A 13,913-nucleotide genomic window follows, 5' to 3' on the forward strand; every position below is an offset into this window, starting at 1 on the left:
TAAAGATCTAGAGCACTGGTTCCCAAGTCCAGAAAGGGGGGGGAAGAGTGAGAGTCTGAGTGAGAGGGAAGAGTGTGAGTGAGAGGGAAGAGTGTGAGTGAGGGGAGGAAGAGTGTGAGTGAGGTGAGGAAGAGTGTGAGTGAGGGGAGGAAGAGTGTGAGTGAGGGGAGGACGAGTGTGAGTGAGGGGAGGACGAGTGTGAGTGAGGGGAGGACGAGTGTGAGTGAGGGGAGGATGAGTGTGAGTGAGAGAGAGTGGGGGATTAAGAGAAAGGGGGGAGATGTAGATAAGAAGAGCATGTGGGGAGAAGCTGGAAAGGAAGGGAGAAGCTGGTGAGAATATGAAGAAGATAGAGGAGAATTTGTAGGAGTAGCTGGAGTGGAGAGGAAAACTTGTTGAGGAGATTGTGGGGGAGTGGAGGGGAGCATATGGGGGAGAAACTGTTAAGGAGAAGCAGGCGAGGAGGAGAATTTGAGGGAGAAGTAGGAAAATAGCATGTAGGGGAGAAACATGTGAGGAGGAGAGCATGTGGAGAGAAGCTTTGCCACCTACATTGTGTGTATCTCGCAAAGCTTACCAAAGCTTGGAGGAAGAGTATGGTTGCAGGCCAAGTGTCCGCGCGACGGGGTGCCTGGTGGCGCTCGTTCCTGGCGGCGCTTGTTCCTGGCAGCAGCGTGACCTGGTGGACTTCAGGCGACGAGGAGGCGAGGGCGCGGCCATGATGTCACGGGGCTAGTTTGCCCTCATTGGCTGAATCGGCGCCGTGACATGGCCAGCGCTCCATCGACACTAGCAAACACAAAATCCTTTTCTTTGCTAAATGTGGTCGTGCATTGTGCCGGGGCACGCAGCCAGCTACTGGGTACCTAGCCTTACGGAGAGGGGGGGGGGGGGCGGGAGGAGAAGAGTGATGGGATTAAGAGAGTGGAAGGGAGGATATGCAGGGGAGAAGCTGGAGGGGAGAATGTGGGGGAAGAAGCTGGAAAGGAGTGGAGCATTTGGGGAGAGGCTCATGAGGAGAATGTGGGGAAAAATCTGGTGAGGATAAGGTAGAATGGAAAGGAGAATGTGGGGAGGGGCATGTGGGGGAGAAGCTGGTGAGCAACATGTGAAGAATTTGGGGGAGATTCTAGAGAGGAGGGGAGAAGGTGGAGCTGAGAAGTTGGTGAGGAGAATGTGGGTGAGAATGTGAAGGAGAAGCTAGAGGAGGGGAGCATGTGGGGAAGAAGCTGGAATGGAGAAAGTGGGGGAGAAGCAGGTGAGGAGAATGTGGGGGGGGGGGTGCTAGAAAGAGATGGGGATCAAGTGGGGGAGAAACTGATGAGAATTTGTGGGAGATGCAAAAGAGGAGGGGAACATGTGGGGAGAAGCGTTGCCATCTACATTGTGTGTCTTGCAAAACTCACTACAGCTTGGATGGAGCATTAGAGAGAAAAGGGGAGGCGGGAGAGAGAGTGGGGGGAAGAGAGCGAATGAATTAATAGAGTGGAAGGAGGTGAGAAGAGTATGTATGGGAGAAGCTGGAGGGGAGGTTGTGGGGAAGAAGCTGGGGAGAAACACGTGTGGAGAAACTTTGCCATCTACATTGTGTGTCCCGCAAAGCTTACTAAAGTTTGGGGGGACAGTTAGAGAGTGGGGGCGGGGAGGGGGAAGAGTGAGTGAAGGGATTAAGAGAGTGAACTGGGGGGATATGCAGGTGAGAATGTGGGGATAAGCTGGAGAGGTGGACCGAGTGTGGGGGAGAAGCTGGCGAGGAGGGGAATTTATGGGGGGAATCTAGTGAGGAGGGAAGCATTTGGAGGAGAAATTTTGGACTTACATTGTCTGTGGTCCATGAAGCTTACTAAAGTTTAAGTGGTCCTCCAGACAAAATAATCGCCCACCCCTAGCTTAGGGAGTTAAGACCAACATTTTCACTAGGTTGAGTAGTGGTTGGCAAGGTTCACGGTAATATTGAAGAAAAAAATAAATAAATACTGGCATTGTGGTATATGCGGTTTTAGAATAATGGGCGATATATATACACACACACACACACACATATATATATATATATATACACACATATATATATATATATAACATACACATAGATGAATACCGCATCAAACAACCAAAAAATAAATGCACTGTCTAAACCAAAACAGAAAATAACTGAAAATAGCAGAAATAATGTGCTAGGCGGTGCTAGAGGAGTAAAATAAATATGTAAACACAGAAAAAGAAAAAGAAACCTCTCAAAAAGCACTCAGACTAATATTGCAAAGAATAATAATAATACATTTTATTGAATCAAAATATAAAGGAAAACAAAAAACAGCTGACTGAAACCCTGCCTAACTGGGCTCAAAAAATTATCGTGGGACAAAAAATAAATAAACCAAAAGGACTAACTCACATAAGAAAAAAATATATAATGAACAGAACCTCAATAAATGAAACCACTATGGGGACCAAGTACCCATAGTGATCCACAACCGGCCGATCATATAGAGGCGATAGTGAACAATAAAACCCATTAGAGACAGAAAACTCTAAAGAAAAATAATTGTGGTTTTAGACCACCAGGAAAGGTATAAACATAACATGGATAAATATACCAGGCATACTACAGTATGCTAGTGTGTGGGGCACTGTGATGTAATGACCTAATAACATGCAACTATTAATATATCACATAACAGAAAACACAAAGGTGCTTCAGTGACCCAAACACAAAACCAAAATAGGGACATATACAGGAGAGAGACTCATATACTTCAAACCAGTATGATTACTGCATGATAACAATAGTATATGAAAAAGGTATACTCAGCTCCTGTATGGCATAGATGACATGGATCCAAATGCAGTATAAGATCCTGAATGGTGGTAACCACAAACAAAGTACAACAGCTACATATGAAGAAAGTCCCAGCAAATAATAAAGTCCAAATATATAGCCAGCAGTCAGGGCCAGCAGCAGTGGTACTTATGCCATACAGACATTACTCAACGTGGAGAGTGGCCAGGCCACTGGTGTATAATTACTGAGTATCAGCTATTCATGTACTGTGATTATATGTGTTTTATTCCTAATAGGTGTAAGCTAAGGTTTTGCAATTACTTATTAGTAAAAGGTTACAACGTTGTGGCTTGTTATCATTATTCTTACCTAGGGGAATCTTACTTATTGGGGATCCTGGGTAAGTGGAGGCACTGCCAAGAACATATTGTTACCCCAGGCTCCCAGTTAGCGGAGGCCCAGATCTCGCTGAGCCAGCAGGTACATACAGCACTAGTAGTCTCTCTATATCAGCAGGAAAGAGGGATATATATATATATATATATACACAACTGTATGCTCATCTGCATGTCTAAGGCTAAGGCTTCGCTCCCTCCGTCAGCGCTCCCGCACTGCAGACAGGCGGGGCGCTGACATACACAGACCACGATATGCGGTCTGTAGGGAGCGGGAGGTGGGCGGGAGTGGGAGGCTTGAGCGGGAGGGGGGCGTGGCTTGAGCGGAGGGACCCGCTACTCCCCCCCTCCCTCCCTCCACGGGCTCGGGCTGCTGATGGTTTTTAATTAAAAGCAACACATACACACGCAGGCACTCATACACACACACACACAGGCATTCATACACACACGCAGGCACTCTCACGCACACACACACGCAGGCACTCTCACACAAACACACACACAGGCAGGCACTCACGCACTCAGGCACACACATACACACACACACATACACAAACACAGATAGGCACTCACGCTGCTTTCCCTCCACACTCCTCCCCGCTCCCCGAAGCCTCTCCTCCTCCCGAAGCCTCCCCTCCTCGTTGGCTCACAGCCACACCACGTGACGCGTCGACGCTAGGAATTACAATTCTCTTGTATCCTCTAGCGGCTGACGCGTCACAGCGTGTAGTGAGCTGTGCAGCCGGGGGGGACTGGGACCGGCTCGGGTGGATTCCCCTGCTGGTGGGGAAAGCCCGTGCAGCTGCCCGCGCCGCCGGACGCAGCGGGTCCCAGGCCTTAGGCAGGTCTGCAACCCCACCTTTCACCATTATCACCCAGTGATATATATATATATATATTGTATACACACACATATATATACACACATATATATATATAGTGGCACTGTGTGCTCATTTGCATGTCATTTCCCAGAGTCCCTTGCTGCAGTGGAAGTGCTGTGTGCTGGGTGATAATGGTGAAGGGTGGGGTTGCAGACCTGCCTAAGACATGCAGATGAGCATACAGTTGTATATACACACACACACACACACACACACACACACACACACACACACATACATACATACACACATAAACACAAACACTCACACACACACACACACACACACACACACACACACACACACATACACATAAACACACATACAAACACACATACAAACACACACACATATATATAAACACACACACACATATATAAACACACACACACACACACACACACACATATATAAACACACACACACACACACACACACACATATAAACACACACACACACACATATATAAACACACACACACACACACACATATATAAACACACACACACACACACACACACACACACACATAAACACACACACACACACATAAATAAACACACACACATATAAACACACACACACACACACACACACACACACACACACACACACACACACACACACACACACACACACAAACACAAACACACACACACATATAAACACACACACACACACACATATAAACACACACACACATATAAACACACACAAACACATATATAAACACACACACACACACACACATATAAACACACACAAACACATATAAACACACACACACACACATATATATAAACACACACACGACACACATGACACATCACAAATACAGAGAATCACAGTTTAATGAATAACCCACATACTATAAATATAAAATAAATATCTGTTTATAAAATATATATTTATATATTGTAATAGATGTGTACGGATATAGCACTCGTTATTCGAAGGTGTTACCCGCGGTGCGCGCAATCCGTAATGCAACTTTTGTTTGTGCTCAATCTCATGTTAAAACTTGCATTATGTTAACGCCGTGTCTCGCTTTTTCGGGTCTGTTTACACAATTACTGTATGCTTTGCATAATGGGCGATACATCTGTAGATATAGATGTGTAAAGATATAGAGATTTATATAGCTAAAGAGATATACAGTAGATGGATTTAGATTGAACCAGATGGATAAATACATAGGCAGCAACTCGAGCATTCGCAGCTGCGAAAAGTACGTACTGAGCCCTTACTCCTGAATGGAAGTTCCACAGAATTTACAGTATGCAACTTGCTAAACTATTGCTGCAAAAGGTTTTTCTTGTATATGTTGTGTATGTGTGTGTGTGTGTATATATATATCTATATACACTATCTATGCACCCATTTAATCCTCTATTCCCGTTTCAGCCGTGTTACGAGACAGTGAAAATTTGGCTCCATGAAAACCTCCTGGCGGTGGGGATCTTTGGCCTCTGCACAGCTCTGGTTCAGGTTAGTATGAAATATAGGAGTTAAGTGCACGCCGAAAACATGAAGCAACAACTTGATTACCTTAGTGGTATAAACCAATGCCAATAGGGAACTTCCCGGAATCGGTTCCCAAACTTGTAGGAATAGAAAAGAGAGAATATAAGTGGGCACTCCGAAATCACATGAATTCAATAAAAGTATCAAGGCCTTGAATGGACATAAGATGTTGGCGTGCCCACTGATATTCTCTTCCATTCAGGTTAGTGTGAGACGTTACATCACAGATGAAACAGTGTTGTTGGGAGCAGCACAGTCAGAGAGCAGTCTGAACCTTACCCTTGTTTAAATTCAGGTTGTGAGTTCCGTTCATAGCTGACAGCCATCTAGGATTTGGATTTCATTCATGACACAGAGAATATCAGAGAGGCTTCAGTGTGTTGAGATTTTTGCAGTATCTATTACATTGTATCTTCCGGTCAGCTATGGTGAAATTACACCAATGTCGGATAAATAGAACTTTCTGTAACTTAAATGACTGCATAAAAGCAGCAACAAGGAGACCACCATTAAACAGTTTATTAATGCTGCAATACCCCCAACTCGTTTTTTTTTTTTTTTTTAAACACGATTTCTCTTCCGTCTTTCCATGTCAGCGCAGGACATGAGCGATATGTTCTTCCCATACGAAGGTACTGTAGGGCACAGATTCCTGATTTGTTTCAGGGCTTATAAGCCCTTCGTATGCCTCGCTCATGTCAGTTATCCTTCACTGAAGGAAACCGCACTGACTGTGCTACAGAGCCGCTATCACACTGCTCTCAGTTACCTATGGTACGGACATTCATCCACGGGTTGCCCTCGCAACCCCCTACCCAAACAAGTACCGCAGTCACGATTGCCCACATCAGGCAACATCTCACGAATGCCAAATTATTAGGCCCGATCAGTTGGGATCTTCTAACAACGGATGCAAGCTCTTCAGGATGGAGTACCAATTACCAAGAGACGTGAATCCAAGCAACTTGGTCTTTAACCGAAACAGCATTGTCAATCAATATTTTGGCGATAAGGGCGATCTTCACAACGGTGTCAACTCTATCCCATCGCCTGTAAGGTCTCCCTGTCAAAATCCACTGAATGTCACAGCAGCTGCTTATAGAAATCTTGAAGGAGGTATGAGGAGTCCTAAAGCCACGAGAGAAGTCACCAAAATGATCAAACGGGCAGAACTCAACATCCCGGCTAGTATGGCAGTTAATACTGCAGGACACCAGAATGTTAGAGCAGGTTTTCTAAGCAGAAAAATGATAGACATAGAGAAGTGGTCGTGGATCAAGGGATCTTCATAGAGATTATTCAGAGAGGGGGTCAACCATCGGTCGATCTCATGGCATTAAGACAACGCCAAGTGCCATCTCTTTTTCCCCAGACAGAAAGATCAACAGGCATCAGGAACAGATGCGGCAGCCAGAGATTGGCAATTCCCGCTGGTATGTCTTACCACCGATTCGGTCAACGGTATCGATGCCATATTTACAGTCCCAGCTTGGCCAAGACACTGATCAAGGCCAGTAAATCAATGAGATCCAAGCTTTATTACAGAATATGGTCAATCTTCAGATCATGGTGTGTTAGGAATCGGATAGTTCCACATTTTGCATCAATCCCAAACATCCTGGATTTTCTTGAAGAGGGATTTAATAAAGGCCCCAGTCACTCTTTGTTCAAGTAGCGATACTCAGCATATATTTCCAGGAACATATTGCAGAGCATATATATATATATACTAGCTGAGAGACCCGGCGTTGCCCGGGATGTAAGTGCGTAATAGGTAGTATTATGTATAAATGGTGGAATAATAGGTGACTATTTGTTGTAAAGGTTGGATAATAATGTTGAAAAGAAAGATGGGAGGGAAAGGGGAGGGGAGGGAAATGGGGGGGAAAGGGGAGGGGGGGAGGAAAGGGGTGGGGATGGGGAGGGGGGAAAGGGGTGGGGATGGGGAGGGGGGAAAGGGGAGTGGGGGGGGAAGGGGTGGGGATGGGGAGGGGGGAAAGGGGAGTGGGGGAGGGGGGAAAGGGGAGTGGGGAAAGGGGGTGGAGAGCAGGGGGCATATGTATTGTCATAATGTATGTATCCGCATGCCCCCCCATCCGGGCGTCCATCCCCCCGCTGGCTCGGCGGCTCACCGCTCCCCCTTCTTGGTTCCCCGATGACTCGGGGCTTGCTCTTCGCCCTCCCGTTCCCCGTGACTCGGGGCTCGCTCTTCGCCCCCCCCCCGTTCCCCGTGACTCGGGGCTCGTTCCCCGTGACTCGGGGCTCGTTCCCCGTGACTCGCGCCTTGCCCGTTCCCCCCGACGCGCTCTCCCCCCCCCCGACGCGCTCTCCCCCCCCCCCCCCCCGACGCGCTCTAAGCCCCCCCCCACCCCCCCCGGGCGATCGCTTGGTCCACCGATGTGCCGCCCGGCTGACTGAGGCGCGTGCAGCTGGCGGCAGGAAGCGCCCTGTGTGGGCCTGGGGCCTGTGTGTTCCTGTGTGGGCCTGAGGCGCGAGGCTGCGCGGCTGAAATAGGTGAGTCACTGGCGCCATAAGCTGAGGCGGGACTCGCAGTGGTGTGACTTACCTGGGCGGGAGGAGGGGGAGATAGCGCCGGGGAGGTAAGGGAACGTTGGCGGCTGGGGTAGGAGGGCCGCGCTTCCCCTCTGTCCGGAGCCTGGGGTAAGAGGGCCTCGCTTCCCCTCCGTCCGGAGCCGGTGCAGGGCGGCGCACGTGTGTGTGTGTGTGTGTCGTCGTCACTCTGCCTCAGGCCAATGAGAGGTGCGGGGGCGGGCGGCCCAAGGGACCAATGAGATTTCCTCTAGGAACACAGGAGATGCAGACAGGCATACAGTGCTTTCACAAATATATATATATATATATATATATATATATATATATATATATATATATATATATATATATACATACAGCAGTTTTTAAAAGCTACACCAAAATAAGACTTAAAATCATAAATTCTATTCCACCATGGTACATAAATTTGTTTTTTCAAACATTTTTAGCCACTGCAGTCGATATCCATCAAATGGATTAACATTGAAGACCGTTTTCCTCAAGGCTACCTCAGCAAGGAGAGTGCGTGAACTTGGAGCGTTGTCTTGCGACCCACCTTTTTGAATTTTTCACCAGGACAAGGTTGTCCTCGGGACAATACTTCCTTTTTCATGCAAAAGTGGTTTCATTATTCCACATGAATGAAGAAATAGCGGTACCTTCCTTTTGTCCAAATTCCAAGAATCAGAAGGAAGAATGGCTGCACACTTTAGATGTAGTTAGAGCTTGCAAAGCTTTGACTGACAGGGCAGAGTCCTTCAGAAGATCCAGAAATGTATTCATCCTCTTTGCCAGACATCAAAGGGGAAAACCAGCAACCAAGACGGTAATAGCCAGATGGATCAAGAATCTCATCCAACAGGCATATAGGGCAGCAGGAAGCTCACCACCAGGGTCACTAAAAGCTCATTCTACCAGAGCGGTCGCAACATCCAGGGCAAATAAACCCACTGTGTCCGCAGCACAAATCTGCTAAGCAGCAATGTGGTCACCCCTACACACGTTTCCGAAACAGGTAGATGTATCTGCATCTGCCGATGCTGCTTTGGGAAGGAAGGTCCTCCAGGCAGCAGTATCACTGTAATTTGCCCAACCCAATTTTCCAGGAGGAACTGTTTTGGGACATTCCCTCATGTCATGCGCTGACATGGAGAGACGGAAGAGAAAACGGAAGTTTTACTCATCGATAATTTATTTTCCCACGGTCTGTCCATGGCAGCACATTTTTAATTACCCCTCTATTGTTTATTTTTTAAAGGGCTTTCACAGTTCATTTCCCGTGCCTCGTATGTTTTTTTTTTTTAATTTAACCATTTCCCTTTCAGATGTATGTTTTTTGGAGCTTGCGATAGATGTACAACGGACTTAAGAGATGCATAGAAGGGGATTATAAGGCCTCAAACAGATCAGGAGTCGGTGCTCTACCTTTGATTGGGAGGAGCATGGTTCTCATGTCAGCAGCTGACATGGAGGGACCAGGAGACATTTTTTTTCCTTGTTGTTACAGGATGGGAATCGGAGGGTCCCCTAAAACTGAACCACACTGTTTTTAGCTCCAGGGGTTACCGAGATACTTACAGAAGAAGTTACCGGGTTTAAATCTCCCTCCAGGGGAAACAAAAAAAAGCTGCCAAATGTCAGTTTAATAGGAAGCCGCAGCATAATCTGCTATGGCTCAAAATTTAATGGTAATTTGAATCCCTTTTAAAAACCAGGTAGTAATTCCGGTAACTTCACCGTTAAATATCTCAGGAACTAGGGTCTACCCATAGCTGAAAATATCTCTGTTCATCTCTCAAGGACGCTCCTGCCCAATTCTGTAAAACAAAAGGTGGTGAGTTAAGGCGGATAGCTGCTTCAAGTTAGAAAAAAATAATTAATTAATATGCAGAGAATGCCTTTAATTAAACAGTTTAAACGCATAGTAATGGCAGCGATGCAAACCGCAGAATTATCAGTCGCATAAGAAACCGTGTGCAAGAGCTCACAATCTAATAAATCAATTTCAGAGACTAGTTCATTCACTTCAAGGCAACCCCCAAATCATCATAAAAAAAATCAGTTCCGGGCAATCTGCGAAATATAAAAAAATTTAAAAAAAACCTACTCTTGAAAATCTTAATAGGCATTGATTTACTTGGCAAGAAAACGATGAAATGGCTTTAAATATAATACGGTACTGGAAGATAAAGCACTACAAGATTAAAACCAACAGCGCCTGTTAAATGGAGATATTCTGGGATTCCTGGAAGTTTTTATGGGCCATATTCACTAACTGGTGCTATTCTATAAAGATACCTGTCGCTAGAAGACACCTTAGCCCATAAGGTGTCTTAAAGAATAGCAACGCTTAAAATATGACCTCATACGGTATTGTCCAGTTCTCTTTGTCGTCCTCTCACCAGGAATAGCATTTATGAGATGTCCTCTGATCACATAAGAGGCAGTTGCTTCGATTTCCCCCTTACCATTTATCTCTCTTCCCATATAGATCCTGGGACTCACATTTGCCATGACTATGTACTGCCAGATGACAAAAACCGACACGTATTACGCCTGAGACCCCTGCCCTGCACTCCTGAGACGCAAGCAAGGCGATATCCACGTGGCTTTTACACCCGATCTTCCCTCGTTCTGTTCTTCCTCCTCCGATTTAAGCCTCAGACTGTCTCCCAAGTGAAAGGACCCTCTCGCGCATCACGACTTTCTACATGAATGGAGCAGAGACGGCGGGTAGGGGGGGAAGAGAAGGGATGGGGCAGGTGCAACAGGTCCTGGGACTAAGTGATGGAGAGAGACAGGCCAGTGTTACAAAAGAATGCTGCTCAGCCTGCTGATGCAGGGAGAGGTTCTGGGGTCCTTCTAGGCTATGAGCAGAAGAAAAAATTGTTGCTGGAAGCTCACTTCAGTATGAAGCAGTACTGAATATGTATTACCCTCCAGCCCATGGGCCACATCAGGTGTTAGACACCAACACGTGTGAATATACCTACACAAACATACACAGACATGTTCTGTGCTATGCCTTCATGTGGCTAGTACAGCTCAGGACCAGTCACCGTTATTTTAAAACTCATACAGACACTGTGGTAAAAATCCATGCAAGCTTTTCTGTACAACATGGCAAATAAATAAAACATGCTTTCTGACGTAAGTCTGTACAATCCAGAAAGTAAATACATTTATTTCTGAGCTTGCAGGGTCTTTGTGTACATGTTTTAAAGTAACCGTGCCTTGAAGTTGAAGTTGGTTTTAAGAATGACAATTTGCCACTTCCAAACACCAGCAGACACGCTGTAGGGAAGGACTCTGTTGTCTGTTTGTACTGTGGGTTTACCGCAAGAAACCCTTCAATCCCTAATGGTCTTTTCCCTACTTTTACACGCTTTGTGTGTGTCAGGGACCAACAAGACACCCTCAAATGACAACAACAAGCCCTGCGGTATACTGAACCTGCACACTAGGGAGCCACATCCTGGCCATGTAGCTGTATATAAGGCCACAGCATCCTCCCCCTTTTATAAGATACTCGTGATAGTGCCACCTTCCTCTTCATTGATGAGAAAGGCTTTTGAAACATTGGAGTCCTGTGTATACAGCAAGCTAATCTTACATTGTGTCACTAATCCTATTATGCTAGTATATTAACATTAACTCTATGAAGTTATTACTAACTTAGACAAATTGCACCTCTGAGATAAAACTCCTTTACCGCCAGAAGGGTGTGCACCGCAATGCAATGAGTCGCCCCCCCTCCTCTGGCAGCAAAGGGTTAATTGTCACATTGCATATGTTTAAGTCCCTTGTGACTGTAGGGACCTGCAATACCAACTCTTAGTGCGTGGGTGACAACCTAACTCCCGAGTGCCCAAATCTTTAGAAGTGACAACAGCCTTGAGAATTCAGTATAATCCCCTCTGAGCCGTCGGGCTGCTGCTGCTGCTGCTTCTGCTACTAATTGACAGGCACGTATTAGGATTTGGGTCTTACCTTGTCACAGGCTGTTCCCTCTGTGGAGCTCGCACCTTTTCTTGTTGCCAAAACATGAGAAAAGCAAAGTAAATCTCTAAAAAAAATAAGTTGCACATGGTAGCGAATTTCCCAGTTCACCACAGACAGTCCTGGTTTGCAAAGGTCTGGACATAAGCACAAAAAAAAAACAAATAACCAGACTGCAAAACAAAAATTTCTTAAAGTCACACAAACTGTGTTTTTTTTTTAAATAAAGTAACACAGATAACACTTCTGCAGCACTCCTATACTGTATATATCTCTAAACTATTACCAGCTCATGAAGACCCTGTCCCGGATGGACACGTGTATATATGAATGAAAGAGTCCTTTTATAATCAAGAACAACGTAACTATATGGAGCTTATTAGGGACACGGCTTCATCTTCCTTTAGCCATCGTTCTTTTTTTTTTCCCCACTGCCTGAAAAGCTTGCAACACTTTACAGGTACTTCAGTTAGTAAAGGGTTAAACATACATGTACTATATATAAATATACAGATATAGCCAGGGTTATTGTTCCAGCTGGCGCGTCATGATAGTCTATTCTGTGCTATCAATGCCATTGAACCCTATGGAAACTTTGACATTCTGCATTATAATGGGATATTCTGTGTCATCAGTAGGTAAAATAAAGCGGACTACATCTGTACATATATACGTATCTGTCTGGATGTATTTATATACCAGTGGATGAAGCATCAACCCACAGAGCTGCAGACTCTGCTCAGCATGTCAGGGGTGCAGTCCCCTAACAAGTCAAGAGCTGTGGCAAAGCTCAGGACTAACAATTTAGGCAAGACATCCGCTTTCATACTCTCTCACAGAGAGAGAGAGAGAGAGAGAGAGGATGAAAGCGGATGTCTTTCCTAAATAGTTAGTCCTGAGCTTTGCCACAGCTCTGCCTTGTTAGGAGACTGCACCCCTGACATGCTGCGCAGAGTCTGCAGCTCTGTGGGTGCCCATCTGTTCTCCAGTGGAAGTTTCCAAAAGAGGTTACACGGGAGCCACACTGAATTAGAAATAGTTTTGCTATTTTAACAAGCAAAGGCGAGAGAGAAACTGACTCGTTTTAACAACCCCACTCACTGCCTGGAGCCCTGCCACTTATGCCCATTTAACAGCAAAGGGGAAAGGGCCACGGAATATAAATATATATAATGCAAGAGGAACAGTGACACATTTGTTCTAATAAAAATGTTTATCAGAACCACTTTGTGTGTATATCTGTTTTATACATGTTGTACATGCCCTATACATACGTACTGTACATAAAAAATATATAAACAGATACATCACTATGTGGTGTGTATATACATACATACATATAGATATATATAGACATATATACAGACGAGACCACGACTATTCGAAAGCTTGCCTTAAACTAGCCCGGTTACATTCTGGGCTAGTTTAAGGCAAGTTTAAGGCATTTCTGCATTGACTAATGACCCATAGGATTAACACAGCAGGGATCCCTGGCAGTCCCATTCAGTTTGAATGGGACTGCCAGGGACCCCCGCTGTTAATCTGATGGGCCATTAATCAATGCAAAAATGCTGGGGCTAGTTTAAGGAAATGTATTCAGAATGTACCTGGGTGTACCTGGGTCTTTTTGGCGATTGCCACTGGTTTATGTTAGAATAGTCGCAGTCTCTGCTGTATATAGCATGGGAATCGGATGCAATGCCAGAGAAACCACTCACAGACATGTCTGTGAGTAGTTTCTCTGTCTCTGCAACTGATTCCCATGCTGT

General features: G+C 45.5%; 1 protein-coding gene across 2 annotated transcripts in view; it reads left to right on the forward strand.

The window, feature by feature from the left end:
* Positions 1–11,338, forward strand: part of TSPAN4 (tetraspanin 4) — a 211,928-nt gene extending 200,590 nt beyond the window's left edge. For both annotated transcript variants that reach the window (XM_075566847.1, XM_075566845.1), the window contains 2 exons: positions 5,473–5,556; positions 10,637–11,338. In XM_075566847.1, the coding sequence (XP_075422962.1) occupies positions 5,473–5,556; positions 10,637–10,705 (153 nt within the window). In that variant the 3' untranslated portion in view covers positions 10,706–11,338. The remainder of the gene's footprint in view (positions 1–5,472; positions 5,557–10,636) is intronic.
* The last annotated feature ends 2,575 nt before the right edge of the window (positions 11,339–13,913 follow it).

Source organism: Ascaphus truei, chromosome 12 (assembly GCF_040206685.1).
Source record: "Ascaphus truei isolate aAscTru1 chromosome 12, aAscTru1.hap1, whole genome shotgun sequence".
NCBI lineage: Eukaryota > Metazoa > Chordata > Amphibia > Anura > Ascaphidae > Ascaphus > Ascaphus truei.